This window comes from Poecilia formosa, unplaced genomic scaffold, assembly GCF_000485575.1.
Source record: "Poecilia formosa unplaced genomic scaffold, Poecilia_formosa-5.1.2 Scaffold6, whole genome shotgun sequence".
NCBI classification, from domain to species: domain Eukaryota; kingdom Metazoa; phylum Chordata; class Actinopteri; order Cyprinodontiformes; family Poeciliidae; genus Poecilia; species Poecilia formosa.
Genome location: NW_006799945.1, coordinates 269,345 through 292,376, shown reverse-complemented (window position 1 = coordinate 292,376; position 23,032 = coordinate 269,345). Strand labels below are relative to the sequence as shown.

Sequence of the window (23,032 nt, the reverse complement as noted above, 5' to 3'; positions counted from 1 at the left end):
TTTTTTTTTATTAATTTCACAGTAGATGAATTGAAGGAAAATGTCTTCCTTTTTTTTCTGACTCATGCAGGCTCCTTCAGTTCAGGCAGTCCTGCAGGCTCGTTGACCAGTCGCTACCCCCCGACAGGCACCTTTCCCGAAGGCTTTGAGGCCCCGCCCAGCCCTCGCTACAGTTTCACTGATCCTATCACCGCTAACATGGGTGGCGCTGTGACCTTTGAGGCCCCCGAGCTGCCTGAGGAGACGCTGATGGAGGTGAAGAACTAGTTTCCCCACAAACTAGTGAGATTGTTGACATTTTTTAGAACTGGAGCTTATTTTAGGATTCATTTACCTACAAAAATGAGGAATCGATGTTTTCTTTCCAGCAAAGCAGATCCTGTAACATCACCTTCTGTTGACGCATGATATAAATTGTCTCTAAATTACCGCCCCTTCCCTCTTTTTCTGCTTTCGCCGGGAGTTCAGCAAGAGCACACAGACACGGTGCAGCGCCTGCGTTTCACTTTGGAGTTTGTCCTCTGTCTGATGGAGGTGGCTGGCTCTCGCGGGGCAGTCACAGCGGGGGCACAGGGAGACGGCTCTCACCCCGCTGTCCTTCAGCAGCAGAGTCTGGTGGCAGATCAGATAAGCTCACTGAGCCGAGAGTGGAGGTAAGGTCAATGTCACTGTTTGTTGATGATTCAGTTTTGCTCCATTTAGACAAATAAAACCACCCAAAATCCCCAGACATAAGCAACGTGTGTTAAAACACTACTTAGTTTGTTTTTGCTTATGACTCTGATGTGTTTATAGTAATAAAAGAACAGTGACGTTCTGGAAAACAAAAACAACTCTACATTTTCTGTAATTACTAATCTAGAAACGATTAAGTACTGTGGATGACTAGCAGAAAGCTTTGATATGATTGTGTTTTTTCACTTTAAAACTGTGTAACAGTCTTTGTAAATGATAAGATTTAACATTTAAAAACACAATGTTTCATGTTTTTGTCTGAAATGGGTGTCAGACATGCAGTTATTAAAATCTGGCAGTGAGTTTATTTTATCACTTCACTGAGAAGCAGTTGCTTGATATTTTGCTTCTTTGCCATTTCATACTTGTACAGTTTTGGGGATATTGTGTATCGTAAAAAAGAGGAAAAAGTCAGAAAAATCATCATGATTGAAATTTTAAGCAATCCAATTTTTTTTTATATTACCTGAAAAGGAAATTGACCCATAGGTGCCTAGAATTCATTTAAATACTTAGTCGAGTGAGCTAAAAGTGAAACTGTTGTGTCTAACGTGTGTGTATGCACACACTTGTAGTTCAGGATTCAAGCCCAGAAAGTAGTGATTTTTTTTTTTTTTTTCTCCCTGACAGTTTTACAACACTTAAGTTTTAATTAAGTCTCAAGTGACGTGTTTTTGTGCTTCTGTCGTCAGTCACGCAGAACAGTTGGTGCTCTACCTTAAAACCGCCGAGCTATTGTCTACTGCCTTACACACGGCCATGGAGCGAGTTAAACAGGGCAAACTCTACCCCTCCGCTACTGTCAAACAAGGTAGGAGGCTCTTCATGTCACAAAAAGTCTTTCAGATCTCCTTTTCTTTGTGAGCCACACAAAAGCAGAAACCTCTTTTCTTCCAATCTCTGTATTTGCAGTGGTGAGGCGGCTGAATGAGCTGTACAAGTCCAGCGTGGCATCTTGCCGCTCGCTCAGCACTCATCTGGAACACTTCTTCTCCAGGAAGCATCGTCTAATGGACCAAATCAGCTCCATCACAGCTGAGCGTCTGCTCTTTAGCCACACAGTGCAGATGGTAGGCTAAAAGGAAAAGCAGAGAAAAGCCGTTTCACATGGCTCTTCATTTTACGACTTTCACAGAAACCCAAACTAATCATGTAAAACACCTTATGTGGCAACACAACGTAACCGCACACCGTTTCTACTGAGAAATGTAGCGGTGCAGCAGCGATGAGGATGCTGATTAGAGTTGAGAGTAAAATAGATTAAAAGTCTGAGGCAGGACTTGAAAGTTTGTGTTTACAAACTCTCTCCATCGGATCGGAGAGATTTTGAGTTGTTTTGTAAATTAAAAAGGGGTAAATGTCAGTTTTTAAATGTGCAAAACTGGTAAAAAAGAAAAAACAAAAAAAAACCTTCAGCCAAAAGTAGTTCTACAAGTATAAATTAGGGTAACAAAAACAAAAACCCACTACACTTCTCAGTCATTTATTTGTAAAAAAAAAAATAAATAAATAAAATAAATGTTTTTCACTATTTTTAAATGAATGGAACAGACCATTAATGTCCCCCCTCTTTGTGATGTTAGGTTCAGGCTGCTGCGCTGGATGAGATGTTCCACCAGGGGGAAGCGTCGATCCTGCGTTACCACAAAGCTCTCCTGCTAATGGAGGGCCTGTCTCTGCTCCTCACTGAACAGGATGACATCCTTAGTGTTAGCAAATGTGAGAATCTCTTTCAGCTGCTCAACACTTGTAGTATTTGTTGTTCTTTGGGTGTTTGGGGGAGGACAAAAAAAAAAAAAAAAAAAACTGGTTCAGTTTAGAGAACTGGAGGCTTCTGTTTACGCTGCACTAAATATTCTCTGTCTTTCTTTGACCCTGTTTCTGCAGGCAAGGAGTGCATTGAACGCCGCCTCACAGCTCTGCAGTCGGGTCTCTGTGTTTGACTTGTGAAGCCGTACAACCCTCCATTTGCACTCTGACACCAAATCTCCACCCACATTTCATGGTTTCACATAGAAACGCTTTCGTTTTCGCAAGAAAACCACAAAGTTTACTCAGACGCCGGAGGGTTCCGCGCATGGAAGATCTTTCAGTTTTCAGGGTTGGACTGTGACAGAAACATCTCAACTCTGGAGGTTGGCCCAGTAATGGACATAGGGAGGACTCTGCTGCTGAAGATGGAAATGCCAAGAAAAAGATTTAAGATTTGCACCTAGTTACTGTCGGTCTAATAAGAAGGAACAGTTTTTGCCAAGTAGTCACATTCCTTCATGTTGTGCTTATCTAGCATAAGAAAACAGCTTTTTAGGATTCATGCTAGCTGCAGCGGGATGAGAAGATTAATGCAGTAGAAGCTGCACAGCTGGTGACACGTTCTGATAAGGACTCACTGTGGCTAAATGTTCCCATAATGTGTTTTTTTTTTTTTTTTTGCTTATATTTCTAATTTCCTCCCATGTTTGTTCAGTATCTTTAATTCTTTCATGCTTTATTATTGACAGAAAGTACACATTTATAAAGCATAGCGAAATTTAATCAGCAGAAGTACATGCAAGCATTATTACACAAAACCACAACCAAATTACTTTCGAAAGACTTTTGAAGTAGATTCAGTGTCTGCCTCTGCTGTTTTGATTTAAAAAAAAAAAACAAAAACAAACAACAAATGAATAAGAATTTGCTCATTCAGTATGCGCTTAAAATTATAAGGCCACAACCTGCTTTTCACACTATGAGGTTGTGAGGGAAGTATTTTGATTCTGTTCATGAAAATCGTGGCTTGCAATAAGCACAGAGGAAACAGGTCAGGTTAATGCTCAAGACATTTGCAGTTCAAGTGTAGATTTATATGCAGACGGGGCTGAATCTGATTCATCTACATCTGCCATCGCAATCATGTTAGCAAAAATGTTCCTGTACAGGTGCACCTTAATAAATTAGAATAACATTGAAAAGTCCGTTTATTTCAGCAATCCAGCTAAAAAAAAAAATAAAGTAAGTTATTAATTTCTGTTAATTTTGATGATCATCGCTTACAGCTTTTTACATTCTTTTAAAGGTTGCTGTTACCGTTTTGCCAAATTTTGTCCCTCCAGCTAACTTTGGTTACAGCACTCTGAGAAAACAGTTTTTTTGGTGATTTCTTCACAGTGTGGAGGATGCCAGTGACTGTGTGCTGAACAACTTTTGCCTTTATCTATTTTGCGTCACTGACTCTTGTGTGTCTCATCTTACTCCACACCTTCTCTGTGTAGTTTAGGTCAGGTGATTTTGCTTGCTAATCAACGACAGTCATTAAAAGTGGACTATGACAGTTTCTTCCTCCTACCCTGTGAGCAGCTAGCTTAATCTTTAAAAATCAGCTCATTTTGCTCACACGCCGTCTGTGTGAGCAAAATAAATAAGTTTATCTTAACTAAGATAAATGCTTGGACAATATCATGTTGCATGAATGTGTAGAAAATATGAGTTTAACCAAATTAATTTACTGAAATGACTGGACTTTTTAGTAACATTCAAATTTCTTGAGCTGCACCTATGTTCATCTGACACTCATAGGCTTTCACACTCATTGCTGGTGTTTTCTGCAAATGATTTCCAGACTTTGCCACGGGGATTTTTTTTTTTTTTGCATTTTATCTCTCAATGTTGTGGGTGTTCAGCGAGTCTAGTCAAATATGAATGTAGGGGTGTCAGGAAAGAAGCAGCATTAAAATCAGGCTGAATGTCGAAGGGAAGGTCAACATTTCAGCTGATCTTAATGGCTGGATGTTTTTTGCACTGTTGATGTACTGTATAGATAGAGGAGTATGCAAAAAGTGTGCAGTCTGTGTAGCCGTGCTCATTTAGAGACTTCTGCTTATTCGCTTTAGTGTAGTTTTAGTTGCTTTTACATTTACCGTCATAAATCGTTTATGTTTTCATGTTAAGGAGTGTTGAGAAGGAAGTTGTATAAGCTAGTTTTCTAGAAGACGAAAGAAAAAAAAATTCACACTGAAAAAAATGTTGCAGTTCTTGTTTTGTGCTTTATTTTAACAGTTATTGTTTGGTTTGGGTTTTTTAAGGCTTTATGCCGTTTTCTGCTTGCTTGATTCATTTTAATTGTGACTGTTTTACTTAACCACGTGTTTCCCCTCACCCCCCCCCCCCTGTTTTTTTTTTTTTTTTTTTTAACTCTTCTAAATTTGATTGACTGATTTTTGAAGGTTTAAACAGTAGTTGTTTTTCATGCTGTGTGCATGCAAGTGTGAACTGGTAAGCTTGATATTTAACACGGTAACGTCAGTGGGACACGTTAAGTGCAGAACGTGCTGCATAGATCTGCTCTCGTGAGAAGCAGAACATGTCACTCTGATGTAATTGACATCGAAACCCACCACTACCTTATTTTACTCGAGATGTCATTCCCTCTGCTGCTCAAGGCAGAAATTGAGTGCATATTTTATATTTTGCTTGCGTGCGATTTTAGCTCGAGAGGCTGAACTGAGACGCCTTTTTAGCGTTACAATCGGCAGGACGAACTGGAGAGATAATTTATCTGAGCAGACATTTTGTGTGTTTACTTTGTTGCCTTTTCATGTTGTGTCCTAAATGATGTCTTTGTCTCTTAAGTATACATTCCTAATATTAATTAATTAGTTCCTCTGCAGACGTTTTGTCACTACACTTGCTGTGCTGTCCTTCGACGAATCAGATGACAGAAAAAAAACCGACGCATGTGTCACTTTTTATTGTTCCATACAATCTTTCTTCAGATTAGGGAAAACAATTTCCTTTGATCATAACCATCACGTCGATTTTATTTCAATTTGTTTCTTTTATGTATTTTCTAACATTCCAGGATGTTTCTTTTTCCCTTGACTAATTCTATGTTGCCTTTTATATGTCGTCAATTAAGTTATTGTATTCAACTCTGGGGAGACGATGGGCCACCCGAACATTCCCAAAGACTATTAAGCTTTTTGCTTGTTCTTCCACATTCTCTCTCTTGCTCTTGCAAAAGCAGTTTTAATGTTTTCATATCCATAAGAGACGCACTATCTCCTGTACCACTGCTGGTAATGTAATCTTTACTGTTTGGGGATCTTCGTCATGAATAAAGTGAAAGGACAATTTCTTCAGGATGTTGCGTTTTTGTTTTAGTTGAAAGGAAAACACTGCATGCTTTATTAGAGTTGGTTTATTTCCTTGTTTTAACATCAAAACCTCAGGCATGATGTGATTCATGCAAAAGGAGCCCTGGCCAGCTGTCGAGTACATTTACTAAATAGTACATAAACATACTTTTCAATGAGCTGGCTAATCTCTCTCTCAAAGCTTTTTTTTTTGTTTGTTTGTTTTGAGAATGTATATCACTTAAATTTTAATAGTACCTTAATTTTTGGTTTTCATTCGCTGTATAACATAATCCTCAAGCTAATATTAAAAAAGCCTTTTAAAATACACCACTGTGATTTGTGAACCTATTGAGTTTCACTTTTTAATTTATTAATGTTCCTATTTATTTAGATGCACCCATACGAGTTATGTTTTTGTAGAAGATAAAAACTGATTTTACTGAGATAAAAAAATAATTATATCACCCAACCCTGCTTGTAAAAGAGAACGATTAGAAATCAAATAGTCACTTTTTAGTCGTGTAGAAAGAACTTTTTGTTGCTTGTGTGAAGCTGCTATATTCTTCAGTCACCACAAGGGGGAGGAATACAACTCCAAACTTTCCCCAAAGAAGAAGGCGAGACATTTCTGCAGCTTGCTTGGGTCGTCATGGCAACGTTGTTTTTCTCAGTGCACTTGCAGTTTGAGTGCAACGCAAGTCAAATAAGAGCAAAAGAAACCCGGGAGACTCACTAAGCCGTTTACTGTTTTTGTGCTGACTAATTGGTTGTTGTAACACAACAATGTGGGTTAAGCTGAACTTTAACAGGATGTGGAAAAGACCTGCCAGCTAAACCATGTAGAAAAGAAGCCAACTAGTTCCATTGAATGCTGCAAAAAAGGAGAAAAAAATGGCAGGTAATGACCTCCCACCCATATTTCAGTCGACATTCAGGACCAGATTTGAATTCAGCAGGAAAGCGAGTTCTCCACGATCTCGCCCACCGGGACACTCAGTGCCTGCTGTTTCGCTGATTGTCAGAGGAAACGCGCCAAATACTACCCAGCTGAGCGACGTGGATCCCCGAATCATGTCCCTCCAGAAGAACATCCGATATCTGCAAAAGCAGCAAACGGAAACTCTCGAGAAGCTCCACGCAGAAATGGACTTTCTCAAAAGGGAGAATAAAGGTGGTTTTTCCAGATTTTTTTTTTCTTAGAATGTATCCTAATCACTGAATAATTTTATTTTCTATACACAACATATATTGCTATCAAAGCACCCTGGGTTTGTCCATAATGTTGCAAATGTATGTACTTAAAAAAAAAAACAAAACAAAAAAAAAAAAACAGACCAATGCAAAAAACGTGCATTGTGATAAATGTCAGTCTTAAAGTGTTATTTGTAATTTTTCCCATTTGGCTGTTTCATGAAAGATGACTAGATAGAATTTAGTCATTCCCAGTGGGTAATCAGCAGGGTTTTGACATTCATTAATGAATCAGCCAGCTTCATTGACTTGATGCCTAACAAATCAGCCGCCGGCTGTACATCATTATTTTCCATCTACAAGGGTTGGATTTGATGACTCAGAGTATAATGAATTCAAGCCAGAGACCTGACTGTCCCCATGATAAAGTACTCACAAGAAAAACACTCAATCTGGGCACTCTGGTAGCATAGCAACTCCAGGGTTTTGACTGGTCCTCAGCTGGGGGTCCACGAAGGGTCTGGTGTCTGAACAGGTCTAAGTGTCTCGCCACCTGTGTGAGACATTAACTCCCCAATTTTTGCACCGCGATCTTATGCATTGGCTGTCCCTCAGTGCAAACTGTTGACACTGTTTTCTTTTATGGCTGTTGCAGAGCTGAAGTATAGATTGACTATGGACTCAAGCAAAGGAGGCAAAAAAGGTAAGATGCAATCCTGATTTATTATTGTTTCCATTGCACCTTCAGTGGCAGTTTTGTTACATTTTAAGTTACTTTAACCTTACTCACCTCCCTGAAACTTTTTCCCCATATCGTCATGTTACAACCACAAAATTCGATGTATTCAGATTTTGTTAGGTAGGACAATAAACAAAGCAATTATCTGAAAAGCTTGACCTTCATTTTTATGAGTTAATACTTTGTAGAGCTACATTTAACTAAAAATCAATCAGATTTTTAAAAAAAGATAAAACATTAAAACCCGCACCCCTTTTAGAACTTGAGTTAAATGTCGTTTAACTGGGACGTTTTCCAGGGGGCTTTACATCATTAAAACATGATGGATGGAGGTAACAGGTTTGTAACATGACAGAATAAAGCTTGGGGGTATGAGTACCTCTAGAGTCGCTTTAGATTCTTAAATCACTAAAAACCCCACAGGATTAGTGATTCCTGATTTGCAAAGAAGCCAGTCGTACTCAGCCTTTACTCATTTGTTGTTGTAGTTATTGTTAATTTCTTTAGCTAAACGTCGGTAAACCACATAGCCTTTAGAAAGATTGCTTCAGCTTAGTCATTGGTTTTGTAGGAACAACGCCCAACCGAAATGCAAGATCTCCCTGTCAAATCCACTCCGGACTCTACGGGGAGGAGCTGCTTGAAGACTCACTGTTTCAAGACCAAGCTTCAAGGTGAAGTTCTGTCCAACCACCATGGATTTGTACTTAAACTGTATCCTGCATTGAAAATGAGATCCAAACTGCAGATGTGGTCAGATGGATATGCAAAAGAGTCAGGGGCTGCTGAATGTTTTATTACACCCAACTAAGAATAGGTTTCTAGCAGTCATACATGACTTCTAAAACTTATTTTAACTAAATGAGCTCACTGTTTTGTTTTTACCAGGGAATTATTTGCCTATTAATAGCAGAGACCAGAGCAAGATGCAAATATTACTATGTGGAAACATTGTGCAGTGCTATTTTGTTTTGACAACATGGTCACGTTTCCTTGGCTGTTTTTGACATCAGTGTAATACACTGACTCCTACAGTAACACATAATTGCTTATTTGACTCTGGGACGTAATTCATTTGCACATAGAACCTGCCAGGAAAATCTCAATAATTATTTACTTGCTGAACACATAAAAAAGAAAGGTTAATGTTTTTAATCCCAAGAAGACATACAGTTTGTGTCCAATTACATATAACCAATCGACTAGGCTCTAATTTATTTCATATTTAGATTTATTTCAAGATACAGCAGAATCCCCCACGTCACCTGTATGTCTATGAAAGTAAAACTCCATGATGACAGCATAACTTTGCGAAAGAGACGGTGCCAAACACAGAATCCGAGAGTCAGGAGAACTTTATTTATTTGAAACAAAAACAAGGTGAGAACACAAACTGGAGTCGCAGCAACAATCCCGTCGACGAGTTTGTAGGAGGAAAAACATAGCAAAACACAATCACTTGGCCGGGTGCGTCTTCATCAAAAATCGCACATTATTCACACTTGGATAATGGCGGTAAGATGTGACAAAAAGTGGAAAGTATGTCCTCCAATAGTCTAAGCCTGGAGTTGCGTAATTACACAGAGAGCTCTGGATGTCCTACTCTACTCTATATGAGTTGTTTTAAACAAATATGCTTGGCATAGTCTTAAAAAAAATTTGTGGATTTTGGTATTTAACTTACACAACCAAAACTGTCATTTTTCATGCTGGTTTTAGTTTACAACATTTTACTCCTCTTTAGGGAGGTTAACGAAAGTCCGCGATCTGTACAACTAAACTACGGTGGGGAGTTAACAGGGCTGCGAAAGACCGTTTTAGAGCCTGTGAGAATCAACAGCATTCGCGCGGCAGGTCCGTCCGACCTGCCGCCGCGTCCTTCTACAATGCAGGAGTGTGAGGCCATCATCCAACAGCTGTACAGTGAAAACAGTTTACAGACTCAGGAAGTAAGTGCGCATTGTTAGATGCTGTAAAGCGTCCCTTTATGCGCCTGAAAATGTTGTAAAAATGCACTTGACGATGCGCTTTTAGGACCTTTTCTATATTTATTTAGGAAAAACTGACTTGAACCTATCTGTGTCCGCTGCATAGATTGCACGTCTGAAGGCGCTGCTTAGTGATATAATTCTGAGCAAGAAAATCACCCGGGAACACCAGAGTTTGAGCAAAGCCTACCTTGCTGTTGAGCCATGGTAAGGTGACATAAACATGTGCTTTATTTGTACCATAGAATCAGATTTGAATATACTTTAATCTTCCTGCTAATTTGATCTCTTTTGCATGTTGCAGCAAACTTGGTGAAGAGAAGAAATTCCGCACTCTTGGTTCTCACCCAGTTCCACCAATAGTGTATGTGCTGATTTGTCTTCCACTGGTTCTGTGAAGTTTAGGTCTGGGGTGATGCCCAACTAGCCAAATGCAATGTCTTATTTATTTATTTATTTATTAAATATATTTGTATCTATAAAATACACAGTTATTTCTTTGTTTTCAGGTTTTCAGACGACCAAAAAAATACGATTTCAAGCAGAAATAAAGAGTATTTTTTTTTGTCTAACAAAATGTATCCTTTAAGTTAAGTCTACTTATCTTTCCCCAGTGCTGGACCCTCTCGCGCTGGTGTAGGTCCCCCTGGCCTGAAGCAGCGCCCCGATTCCAGCGCTGCAGACAGACAGAACAGGCTCTTGTCAATTCAGCAACTCCACATCCATCGGGGTTTCCGCTGACTGGCAAGAAAGACCAAAGTCCGGATGTTTTCCTTGGTCACCAACGCATCTTTATTAAAGACTCATTAAAAACAAATACTAAGCCATAAGAAATATTCTATTAAACTGAAATATTATTTTTATGTAACTTTGCAAACCTATCTCTTGGTATCCTTATTGACGTTTGCTCTTCACAGTAAACCACCACCACAGTGAACCAACAGTTTGTACAGCAGGACCTCCTATAAATGGAGCACAGCTTTTCAAGCTTTAACATGTGAACGTATAAGTAGGTAAATAAGTCTGTGACCCAATCCTATTCTCCAACCTGACACCTAATCACTGGACCCTTACACACACTGACATTAACGGTGTAGTGCTGAAGGTCATGCAGACTTTAAATGGAATTATTTAGCTGCACGTTGAAAACCCTGTGTTTTGAAACAATGGGGCAGTATTAAGAAAGAAGAAACCCCATCTCTAAATACAGGTCTGCTGTAGTCAGTGTCAACGAATGTTTGCATCAATATGTCTATCAATCAATCAATCAAGTTCATTTGTGTCAAAAAGTGCAAAATTAGCAACACAGCAAGAGAAAACTAAAACATGGGGATACAAGCTAAAATAAGAGAGAATGAAAAAAGAGAGAAGGCATACACTATTTAAGTTCCTTCCGTCTTAGTTTATGCACAGTTCGTGATTTGTAGAATCCAGAAGAAATCCAAGTTTGATAAAACATTTTTTTGGGAATTAGAACAGATAATCCAAAGTTTAGGAACTTTGGATTATCTGAACGTCTGATCAAAGCTTTGTCGTGAAGCCTTGATCAGACGTTTAAAATCTTACTAACAAGTCGATGGAAGGATGAAAGTAATGAGATCCATAAAAGAATTATACAGTAACATGGGGAGTGTTAAAAACTTCTTGTGTGACAAACAGTTTCCAAGTTGAATCAGCCGCACTTCTTCCTTAGAAGTCCAAAAACATCTGCTCATTATCAAATGACTCAGGTCCAATACCTGTGTTCATTTGTTAGACAGTCACCGGGTTTGGGATTGCTTCTGATAAGCAGCACCGACCCAGAGAGCTGAGTACGAGACTGAAAGTGTGACCTGACATATTTCTCAAGGCCTTTCGCTATTTATTATAATAAAGCAGATTGCATCTCTTAAGAATTTTCCTCTGCTCAAGCAACATAACGACGGTTGCACCGCTCTAAGAATGCATCTAGAACTTTCCATACCACATCGTATGCAATAAATATGACTATAGTTTATCTTAGGGTGATACCTCATTATCAGCTCACATCAGTGATATCTTTCTGCACACCTTCTACAATACATCCTCCACTCTCTCCTCAGTGCTGCCATAAAGCTCACTTATTTTTCAGCTAGTAAGTGACGCAGTCATCTTAGGTGTTTTTAATGAGAAGCACAGCTGAAATCATCCTGCCAAGCTAATGGCGTCACCTGCAGATAGCAGGAACATAGGAACATACCGAACAGGCCAGAGTTAAGGTTGTAAAGAAGTGCATAGTGGTGCTCGGCTATAAAACCATATTCTAACTTTGAATGTGTTAGAATGAGCTAAAGTACCTAAATAAATTCAACTGGAAATTTCTGCTTAATGACGCTTGAGTTTAATGTTTTCCAAATAAGCAAAACTTTAATCGTTTGGTAGGTACCCAAACCTGTAGAGCCATGCATAATACAAATCTGTTTGTATAACTTTTCATAGCACAGCTGCACATTAACAATCTATGTTTCATGAATAAACCCAATAGTATTGCCAAGCTTAGAATAGAGAAAGCCTTCATTGTCTCCAAAATGGAAAATTCAAGCCTGTCGGTGTAAGGAAATAAAATATGAAGTTTTAGTAATAGATTAACCTCTTATCAGATAATCCTCCACTAGATGGTGTTGTTTTTTGAATGAATCTTCAGTGACCACTGCCTCGGTAGAGTAATACGCATATGTTCCTCAAAAATGTTTAATTTGATCTTTAAATCTGTCCTTGTGACTCCTTAAAAAAAAACTTTACTAGTATTTGTCACAGCTTTGTAATAAATTACCTCAAATAAGTAGATTGGAACCCAAACTAGCAAAAAACAAAACAAAACTATTTTTATCCATAATCACATTTCTAAAGACTATGAAGCTTTTTTTTCCCCAAATGTGTTTCCTTGACCCTTCATTGTTAGAATGTGGGAATTGGCAGACATTAGCAGTTAAGACACAGTGGGTACAGAACTATTAACATTCAGACAGTGTTCCAGGGGTGGGAGCTGCTCTGTGCCACCTCTAGTCTCATGAGACATGACCACTAAAACCAGAAGCACAGGGCTACTGCTTTGTTTTTATCACTAGGCAGCAGTAGCTTCTCTGCGCACTAAATATCTTGTCACACTCAACCAATTTTTTTGTCTGATGCATCATTTTATCCATGTTGCATTTTATCAAGGCTTTTTCCCCAAGGCACTGCCCTGTGAATTTAAATAGACTCCCACCCTTTCAGCACCCTGCGGTAGAGAAGTAGCTCCAAATCAATGTGTCGTAGTTCTGTGCCAAAGAATTCACATTATGAGATTAAATGGAAGGGGAAGTTGGAGAGCAACAGGAAATGAAAATAAGGAATTATGTAAAGATGTTTTACTTGTGGCATGAAAGAGTTTACTGCAAAAACCTACTGTACGCTTTACGGTTGGGAAGTGAGGTCAGCTAATGTCACGATTTATCACAAAGAATCGCCACTATAATCAGCAGCATCTATTGTGGACATATGCTCTCCTCAGTCATGTTGTGGTTGCAATTCATGGCATGTTTCTGCTAAATGTGGCAGTCTGGGTAAAGCATAATCCTGGTTTCATTCAGATATGGCTGCATAAAATAGGAGGAATTAGTTTTTAATCACAGAAATACTTCTGTATTTTTAATCTATTTCTGATTAGTTTTCTTTTGATTTATTATGTAGTTTGATTTATTTTGTCTTGCAACCTTGCCACATACGTTGTCAGTAGCTCCCCAACCCCCGCCCCCCTCGTCACACTAGTCTTTCATTTATGATCAGTATAATTGTCCTCACTCAGTAATCTCCTTCCTCAGCACTTTTACTTCCTGCTTCTCTCGTGTGCCTTGGTTTGTCCAATCCTCCTATTTTCTGAACATGTATTGTTTTGTTTTGTTGTACAAAGTTTTTGCTTTTTTTTTGTTACCCTTGAGTCTCAAGTTAACGATTAGAATTTCTCCAAATATCTCTGGATCTGTTTCTTTTCTCTAGCAGAGTGCCACAAGATTATGTTTTGCTTTTTGAGAACCCGACAGGTCCACCAGTCCATAGCAGTGCGACAGACAAACAGGACATAGAAACATGCACACACGCAACTCGCATCTAAGGACAATTTTAGATAAACTAATTTGCTTAGCAGCTACCTATTTGAACTGCGGAAGGAAGCTGAGTATGTATGCAGTGAGAACATGCAAATGCCATGCGGATAAAGCCCGGGTTGGGATTCCAACATAGAATGACTGGAAGTAGCAAGAAAAATATTTGTGTTAAAGAAAAGCCATGAGAAACCCCATTTGCAGTTTTCAACAGACCATGAAGCAAAATGTAACTTTTTGGCCAAGATGCAAAATGCTGTACATGGTGGAAAATGTACACAGCACACCACCTTGAAAGCACGTGGTTATGGTGACACACAATGGTGGCAGCATCATAGTATGGGGGAACTTTTTCTCAGAAAGCACATGGAAGTTGGTTAGGGTTGGGGAAGCTAGCTTGGTAAAAGACACAGCCCCTTGTTGGCTTCATAAAGAGGGCCGGCATTCTCGGCTATTGAGAAATGATTGCTTGCTGAAGGCGTGGACAAGCCACTGAAGTTGTAAAGGATTGGATCTCATTTTAAAACTGCATCCTGAAAAACGCAGCTCAATGAAGCAAATCCCAGATGGAGCACTGGGATTTGCTCCGGGAAGAAAATCAAGCGGAACTGCAGGAAGGAAATGGCCAGGGGAAGCTGGAAGGAGGTAAAGCCAAACTTAACTTGTTAAAGGGTGACAAAACATAGAGATTGGAGCCCAGGTTGGATTGCATTCAAACAAATCACATCACATAGCTTATCAGTTTATTTATGATTTATAATTTGAAAAGAAATACTTTTATCTCATTTGGACATACCTTTCCTTAAATTTTTTTCCAACTAATTTGTACAGCTTTATTTCATGCAGATGCTGTGTTTAATTTGATCCTGATTGCACCTTCGTTTATTTCAGTGTATTTCATCCACTAGAAATGTTAAATCAGTGTCCGGAAAAAGTATTTTTTTGGACACATGAACTGTGTTTTACTTCGACTTTTTAATGATTTATTATCAGCATTTTTATGTTATTGTTCTTGTAATGTTTTTTTTTAATGCTACTGTTGTCAGCTTACAATTTTAGTTGATAGCATTTAAAATAAAAGACATAAATCTTTTAAACAGTGTCACTGTTTTTAAATTGTTTTATTCTGTTTTATAATTGTGTATATGTATTAATCAATTTTGTTTTGTAACCAGGTTGCTATGTACTGCAGACTTCTGCCCAGGTCCCCCTTGAAAATGAGATCTAGATCTCAATGGGGTTTACCTGGTTAAATAAAGGAATAAAAAAAAAATACAAAAGAAGCTGCTTTTAGAGGCTAGCCTGGAATTTGCACACTCTTGTTATGCATTGGTGAGTGATATAGCAGCTTGCGATTATAACACTTTTCAGGCTATTTCATTTTTCAATGCAGCATTTTGGAAATTAGAGTAACATGAAGCCGTATCCATGAACGTATCCCCACCCCCACCCGTGCTCAGTCACCCAGCTGCCCACCCCCCATTTTCTCAGCCAGTCCTCACTTCCTCCGCCCGCCTCCCCCTCCAGTCATCGAGTGACGTGCTGATAGAAAGCGGGACCAGCCCTCCCGTCGCCATTTTTTTTCTCTTACACTCGCACTTCTGGTTTCTCGAGCGAGCGGAGGATAAAATAAAAAACAACGGCAAGTTCAGGACAAATACTCGTCTGGTCGGGATACTTCGCTTGCGGTAAGGGAGTGCAGCTCCTGAGATGCACCAGCAGCGGACAGACGGCTGCTCTGAAGTCACTTTTTGTGTGAAGACGTGTTGCGGGCCGCCATTTTTTTCTTGCGCTGCCTCTGAAGTCTGCTCGAACCCGAGAGAGGGAACTCACAGACCTGTTTCCGTGCCTTACCGTTAAGTCGAGAGGATATAAAGTAACTATCTGTGTTTTCCCACCTGCGGCTAATTGTTGGCCTTTTTTATTCACAGCTATGATGATTTCTCAGTTGGAAAACTGAGACCACCTTTTCCGCTTTTATATTAACTGACACTGACCGGAGGAGATAATTATTTGAAGCCTGGTGTTTTTTTTTTTTTCTCGGAAGGCGGAACGAAAAGGAGGAAGCTTAATTGATCATTTCTTGCTTCGGCCTTCCTCGGCGTTTTTCTTTCGTAAGTTAATCATTTTCTCGATTCTCAGCCACTCAAAGCTGAGCCAATATGGTCCAAAGTTGGATCAAGTCAGTCTTAACCTGTCCCTAAAGAACCACAGGCTGTTTTTTTTTAATCATTTTTTGTTAATTTTGTTTTAATCAGGTCGAAGAAACCTTCAGTGGTTCTGCAGAAATTACTCGAAAACCGCACAGGGGCGACGAATGCCCTGCCCTGCACCTACTGAATCATTCACTTTGGATCAACGCTGAACTCTTATCAGTAAATTTCTTCATTTATATACATCTACTAACTTATTTTTTGGGGAGCAGACATGTCATCGGCTCGGTTTGACTCGTGTGATCGGTCCGCCTGGTATTTTGGACCCGTTTCCCGACAGGAGGCACAGAACAGGTTACAAGGACAGAGGCATGGCATGTTTTTGGTTCGAGACTCGTCTACCTGTCCCGGCGACTATGTCCTGTCGGTGTCTGAAAACTCCAAAGTGTCTCACTATATCATTAACTCATTACCCAGCAAGAAGTTTAAGATAGGCGATCAGGAGTTTGAGAACCTCCCGGCTCTCCTGGAGTTCTACAAAATCCACTATCTGGATACGACTACGCTAATAGAGCCTGCCCCCAGGTAAGGAAGTCACGCAATACTCCCTTTACTAACTATTAACCAGACAGTTAGTTTATATAACAAGCAGCCTACTTTCAGGGAGCTGTGTCATAAAGCAGAGTTTGCTTAATTTGCATTGGAATCATTCCGACTACTGTTTGACTTGAGCGTTCTGCTTCACAAAGACACCTTTGATGGAAGTAAACATCTCCTAGGAGACTGATTTCAATTTATTTTGGACTTCACGTTAAAACAAGTTTTTATTTTAAGCCAGTGCAATGTTTGTTTGTGTAACTTCAAATCCAGCTCCATTCAACTAGACCTGGGTAAGTATGGTGACATTGAGTCAAAAATATTTACACAAAAATGCATCTACTACATTTATATGTCCAAGGGAGAAAAGCAGCAGCTACAAAATGTAAAAGCTGCCTTAAGATTGATGGGTGTTACACGCCTTCAGCTTCAGTTTTCACACCATGCCTATGTGCACATCAACGGGGGTGGGGGGGCGGGGCGGAGGAGCAGCACTGTGGTATTGGGCTTTTGTTTATTTTCTAAGTTTTCAATTAGAAATGCACTAAAAAAAAGTACATTATGTGGCGTAATCTTGAGTTAAGATCCATTGTGGCTGATATTGAATATGGTCAACTTTACAGGTATAAACTAGTTAATAATTGTGAATGCATTCTTTTGTAAGTGGGGAAGGCATGTAGCAGGCTTCTTTCAGCCAGCTGACAGACAGTACACAGCAACACGTTCAGGAGGGGCAGTACTCTGTCGACTTATTCTGAATAAAGTCAGAAAAACGTTGTTTGGATACATTTCAAAACGCCCTAGTTGATCTTGAAAGTCTTGGGAATAAAACTGTAGCAGCACATAGGGAAGGTGTTACTGTGCTATAATGCCAAAATTCCTTTGAAGGAATGTTTACTTATCTTTTTTTAAACAATTAAAAAAAAAAAGTTATTAGCCCTAAATGCACAAAGACATCCTAGTGACTAATTGGCATCTCTTTTTGACTGCGTTGTCTTGCCAAGGTACCCAAGCACGATCACCGGCGCCATCCAGACCATGGTTGGTCCTGAGGAGAACCAGGAGTACGTGCGGACATTATATGACTTCACAGGAAGCGACGCAGAAGACCTCCCGTTCAAAAAGGGGGAAGTTCTCATCATCCTCGAGAAGCCGGAGGAACAGTGGTGGAGCGCCAAAAACCGAGAGGGCCGCGTCGGGATGATCCCCGTCCCGTACGTGGAGAAATTGGTGCGACCGCCTCCCCATCCCGGCCAGCCTACCCACGGATCTCGTAACTCCAACAGCTATGGGATCCCAGAGCCTGCCCACGCCTACGCTCAACCCCAAACGTCTTCGCCGGGCACGCCAGGCGCGGTCATCACACCCCTGCCCTCCATGCAGAATGGCCCAGTCATCGCGAAGGCCATCCAGAAACGAGTGCCTTGTGCCTACGACAAAACGGCTCTTGCTCTAGAGGTATAGTAATGTCTGATTTTAAAGTCTTGGAACAACTCTTATTTGTACATTAAAAATCTTCCAAGGCTGATACAAGGCTTTCTGATACCTTGTATGAATTGTTCTCCAGGATTTTTCTTTTTGGAAACTTAAACTGTTTTCTTCTCTCTCCTTATGGTCAAATTTGCCACCGATGTCGATCTTCATCAAGCTTTTTTCCAAAATTAGCCAGCACATTTCAGTTTTTTTCCCCTAAAATTGTTTTTGCTCAAACCAAAACCCTACCAATGACAATCCTCTGCGTGTTTTTTCATTGTGAATAAATGTCAGATAGAGAAGAGGGATGAACAGCAGCACTGACGGGCGCAGTTCTGCGGGCTGAAGGTGTAAAACTGTCCCATTGCGTCTCGAGTCATTTTTCCAGTGCTCTGGTGTTGGTTACCATCACATTTTAAGTTTGTGGTCACACCATAAGATGCGACTAAATAGCTACTGCCTAGCTGCTGCATGTTTCTCTGTTTTTTTTCTAAAACGGTAAGAATTTGCATGCATGTTTTCCTCTCTAATCTTAAGTCAACCTATGTTCTACAGTTGTGTTTGCTGCGAACTGTGGCTGCTAGGTTGCGTAAAAGCCCTGAAATCTTGCCTGCAGTTAAATACGTTAACTTGAGGAGAGGTTGGTCAGTTTTACGTTTTAGTTTCTTTTCGTTAAATGCCGAATCCAGAGCAATTCATGTGTGTTTTCTTTGTGTCTGATGCTAAAGGAAAGGTCCAAGTCTGACAGCAGCATTGTCGTATTTCTTAGCTGAGTCCTCTTGGGTTGCTCTTTTTATGACGGCGTGTCTAAACTTGCGACGCGCGGTGTGCGCTGGAGAGCTACAGCAGCTCTCTGTCTTGCTGTGGTGATTTCCCCAGGCGAGAGATGAGAATGGGAGTTATTTTCGAGCCAGCTCGGCTGCCATTCGGTGACGTCGGAGTGTGTCAGCAGTTAAGAGGAAATGAACTAGCTTGCTGAGAGTTGTGTACAAAGATGCACTTGGTCCCTGTGACTCTTGCACACAACTCTGTGGAAAACATTAACAGAGCAACCAAGATTTATCAGCTACATGTCAAAGGTTAGTTTGCTCTCCCTAAAAAAAACAAAAAAACAAGACGGTACTTTTAGTAGTTTGCTGTGTGTTCCTTTGAAATCTTAAGGCGTATGAAGGATCAGATAAATGTCCTATAATTTATTCAATCTGCAACTGTGACCCAGTCCCGTTACATTAATGAAATTTATAAAATACATGAATATAAGTACAGAAAGTAAATGAGTGCACCATCGTTGAAGCAGCCATGTATAAACTTGATTTACATAATTGTTATATTCAAATATATTTGGACTTTTAAATAGTACTGTGCATGGTACTTAGTATGCTCAATATTTTGTTCAATAAAAAAAATATAATTATTCAAGAAGTCCTGCAATTCTTAAAACACTTAAAGGTTTAGTTAAGTTTCAAAAAATAAACTTGAGTTATTATAAAAGTTTTAGAACCTAGTCTAAGTTTGCATTAATATAGACACTATGTATCTTAGGAGCAAGACTTTTAATGTGAAGCTGTTCAATACAAAAAACAACTATTGCTTTTTTTTTTTTTTTTGTCTTTGTTTATTTCTATGTAGAATCCGGAGCTTCAATAGCAACTAGATGCTGTAAAGAACTGATCACATCTTAAGAGATTAGACAAGGCTTTACAATTTTATTATTTTATTTTTTTATTTTTTATTTTTGTAAAAAAAAAAAAAAACCTGTAATGACCTTGTTACCGTCAGTCCTGCATGAAACAGAACACATGTTGTAACCTTTTAGTGAGTTTGACGGATTAAAGTCCAGACTTTAATCTGTTTTTCCACTCAAGTTTATTAATGGTTTTGTGTGAGATGGTTATTCCCACTGCTGCAAGAATCCAACTCTAAATATGACGGTTGCAATGTTATTGATGTTGACTTTGTAAGAAATCTAGAAGAAACGGCCATTAAATCGCGCTGCAGTGTTCAAGTGCTTTTTACAGCAAATGCAGTAGTGGTTTATTATTCTGTTCTTCGTTAGTCAGGTTTTCCGCTTTGGTAACCACTCTGCTGCTGTGGGCTTCTATGCAGTTATCATTAATAATTTCCTTACCTTTTGTGAAAATATGCAATATGCATCATCAATTTAGCTCCGATGAGCTAAAGATTGTGTAAACTTTTGGGATTTTTGCACCATTTGTGCAGCAGCACTGAAGATTGTATCTTTCAGCGTTTCTGGTTGGTTGAAAATGATCTTGATTGACTCACTAACTCTTAAATGCAGATGAGTGGGGCTTGATTAGTTTCCGCACTATCACTGTAGCTGTTTTTTCTCGCACAATATGTCTAAACAGCAAAGTTGTTTCTTTTTGAGCAAGAGAAAAGTCTAGTGCCGTTCTTTCACCCAGCTGAAGGTGAACAGCAACAACTAATAGAGGAAGGACTAGGCATTAGTCTGTGCTTTATGCACTCAGAGAAAACTTTTTTGTCTCCTTAAGTGGACTTGGACGTTAAGAATGTTATTATTGAAAATCATGCCAAAGCTATTTTTAGACTGTCGTCTTTTAAAAGCCTTGAAATGCCCAGATATAGCTGACTGCCTCACCCTTACATCGCTTTTATGAATACCACTTATTTTAAAATATTTTTAGCGAAGTCTTCCTGTAAAAACCTTGAAACTTGTTCCCTGAAATTTAGAAGAAATTTGCCTCTGGTTGTTCGGGGACCTCAGGTTCTGTTAGACAGCAGAACTTGCATGACTCGAATTGAGATCAGTGGTTGCAGAAATTGCTTTTGTATGGTTGGTTTCTGCTTTTCTGTTGGAAAATCAAGAGACTACTGTTGATGGAATATGTGTTTATGGGCATCTAATCAGCTTTAGCAATACTAAAAGTTGGCTAGAGTAAGCCATTAGCTCAAAGTTCCTGTAACTTTTTTACTTCCCTTTCTGTAGTTGTCATTAGTTTAATGTGTGTAAACTGCACATTAATGATGTCTGGTTTCACTGTTGGCAGTAACGAAGGGAGTTCTGTACTCTATATTATGATACAACTGCGCCACACACCTGACCCTTCTCTGATTTACCTACTTTCTGGTCAAAATAATTCAGTTTGTTTGCCAAGGAACAAAACACACACTTTGTTGCTCTTTTCTTGAGATGCGTTCAGCCAACAGCCTGCTTGGAAACTCTTCTTCTGTTGCAGTGTGCATTATGGTCCAACACACTTCATGTGCATAAAGTAATAATCCAAGCAGCCATATGTGCACCGTCACTGTAGATTCCTGGTTCACTTTTACTTTCCAGTAATGGTTCTGACATTATGTGACACTAAAGGAGTATTCAGACAAAAAAAAAAAACTAACAAACTGCTGGAACGGTTCGGATCAAGTGAAACTACTAGGGAGCAGCCTCTGAAGACATTTATACTGTACTGCATTGCAGTGCCTGGACAGTCACTGTCCCTCTGGGACACCTTTGTTTCTCCTCAACTGGCAAAGAAAGCATTAGGGAAACGGTTTCCAGGCTTTTTTCTTCTGTTTGTATTAATTTAAATTCTCTTTTTTGTAGTTTTTTTTTTTTTTTTCTCATAGTGTTGGTTCTAATCTTTAGGTATTAGCTTTGTGGGAAGTTTTGTTCAATCTACCAAGAGTCATTTCAATTGTTGATCAACCAAACCTTAACTCTTATTTAGTGTTTTTTAAAGTTTCAATTCGCTACCAGTGGTAATTAGCGACAATGCAAGCTTAATGGTACAATATAAACCAGAAGTTTATATTATCTCTAGTTAATTTAAACTGGTAAAGTTTATTTTAAGTTTGTATTTTAGCGGAGGAGGAAGCTGCTATGATGGCAAACTGACAGAGAAAGGCTGGAGAATCATTAGGGTTTTTGATATGCAGGCTGGTGATTTGCTTCGCTCTGTGACAGTTATTCGCTCCCAGGCTGTTGCGTCGCTGCTGCTTGACTGCTTTAAGCATCTGGTTCCAAACACATCACAGATTCCAGAAAAAAAACCTTTAGATCTGTGCCATGGCTACACTGGGGCCTTTGAAAGTCAGGAAGAAGAAGCAATGAGTCATTTTACAGCAAGTCAAATTCAATGGTCTCTTTAATTTTTTCCTTTTATTGTTATAATATAGTTGAGTAAAAATAATTCATCTTCAGTTCACAAGGTTAGAAATTCTATAAACTGCTCAGATTAAATACTTATAGTTTGTCGTATTTTATGATTAACTATTGAGATTTCATATGCTAAGCCAATACAAAGCAGCAATAATTTTGAAGTGGTTGGAAAATGATCGTCACCCTCTTTGGAAAAAGTCCTTTCTTTATAGAATCATGTTTTGCAGCAGGAACTGAGTCCAAACTGTTCCGTTGAAGTTCTGGTTGTAGTTTATAACAGTTACTGCATTTCACAAAATTTTAATCTTTTTTTCATGCCTGCTGATGAAAACCCTCTCCACTCCATGATTCTGCTGCCATATTTTACTGTGGGGTTGGTGTGTTGTGTAAATCTCCTCCAGGGTTACCATTGGTTCTCTGTCGCCCCTTTGACTTTCAAAGCCTTCACAGTACAGACGGGTGTATTTTGAGTTTAAGGTGGACAGGTTCAGTCTGTTTTGTCAGGCTGATATTTATGTATCAAATATTTTTGGTAAATATTTAATTTTTCGAAAATCAGGATTGTTTTATTTTTATTCACCAGTGAAAGTTCAGAGTGNGAGTACCTCTAGAGTCGCTTTAGATTCTTAAATCACTAAAAACCCCACAGGATTAGTGATTCCTGATTTGCAAAGAAGCCAGTCGTACTCAGCCTTTACTCATTTGTTGTTGTAGTTATTGTTAATTTCTTTAGCTAAACGTCGGTAAACCACATAGCCTTTAGAAAGATTGCTTCAGCTTAGTCATTGGTTTTGTAGGAAC

At 39.3% G+C, this 23,032-nt stretch overlaps 3 protein-coding genes across 6 annotated transcripts in view; all 3 read left to right on the top strand.

Annotated features, from left to right (window-relative positions):
• ulk1b (unc-51 like autophagy activating kinase 1) overlaps positions 1-5,858 on the top strand; it is a 22,521-nt gene extending 16,663 nt beyond the window's left edge. For 2 of the 3 annotated variants that reach the window (XM_007565751.2, XM_007565742.2), the window contains exons 22-27: positions 71-255; positions 469-653; positions 1,428-1,546; positions 1,648-1,805; positions 2,319-2,454; positions 2,623-5,858. In XM_007565751.2, the coding sequence (XP_007565813.1) occupies positions 71-255; positions 469-653; positions 1,428-1,546; positions 1,648-1,805; positions 2,319-2,454; positions 2,623-2,678 (839 nt within the window). In that variant the 3' untranslated portion in view covers positions 2,679-5,858. The other variant, XM_007565726.2, reaches the window with a different exon arrangement.
• Positions 5,859-6,498: 640 nt separating this feature from the next.
• On the top strand, positions 6,499-10,638 carry LOC103147392 (coiled-coil domain-containing protein 74B-like). Its single transcript, XM_007565707.2, has 7 exons — positions 6,499-7,023; positions 7,699-7,746; positions 8,354-8,456; positions 9,527-9,731; positions 9,877-9,977; positions 10,075-10,134; positions 10,385-10,638. The coding sequence occupies exons 1-7, from the start codon at positions 6,744-6,746 to the stop codon at positions 10,509-10,511; spliced, it is 924 nt and encodes a 307-aa protein (XP_007565769.1). The 5' UTR covers positions 6,499-6,743; the 3' UTR covers positions 10,512-10,638.
• A 4,776-nt stretch (positions 10,639-15,414) lies between these two features.
• Positions 15,415-18,106, top strand: LOC103147366 (crk-like protein). Of its 2 annotated transcripts, XM_007565679.2 has the most exons (3): positions 15,415-15,984; positions 16,129-16,608; positions 17,625-18,106. In XM_007565679.2, exons 2-3 carry the CDS (start codon positions 16,298-16,300, stop codon positions 18,082-18,084), a joined length of 771 nt encoding a protein of 256 aa, XP_007565741.1. In that variant the 5' UTR covers positions 15,415-15,984; positions 16,129-16,297; the 3' UTR covers positions 18,085-18,106. The 2 variants fall into 2 exon arrangements, with proteins under 2 accessions (XP_007565741.1, XP_007565733.1); XM_007565671.2 differs by having other exon boundaries at positions 15,415-16,608.
• Positions 18,107-23,032: the final 4,926 nt, after the last annotated feature.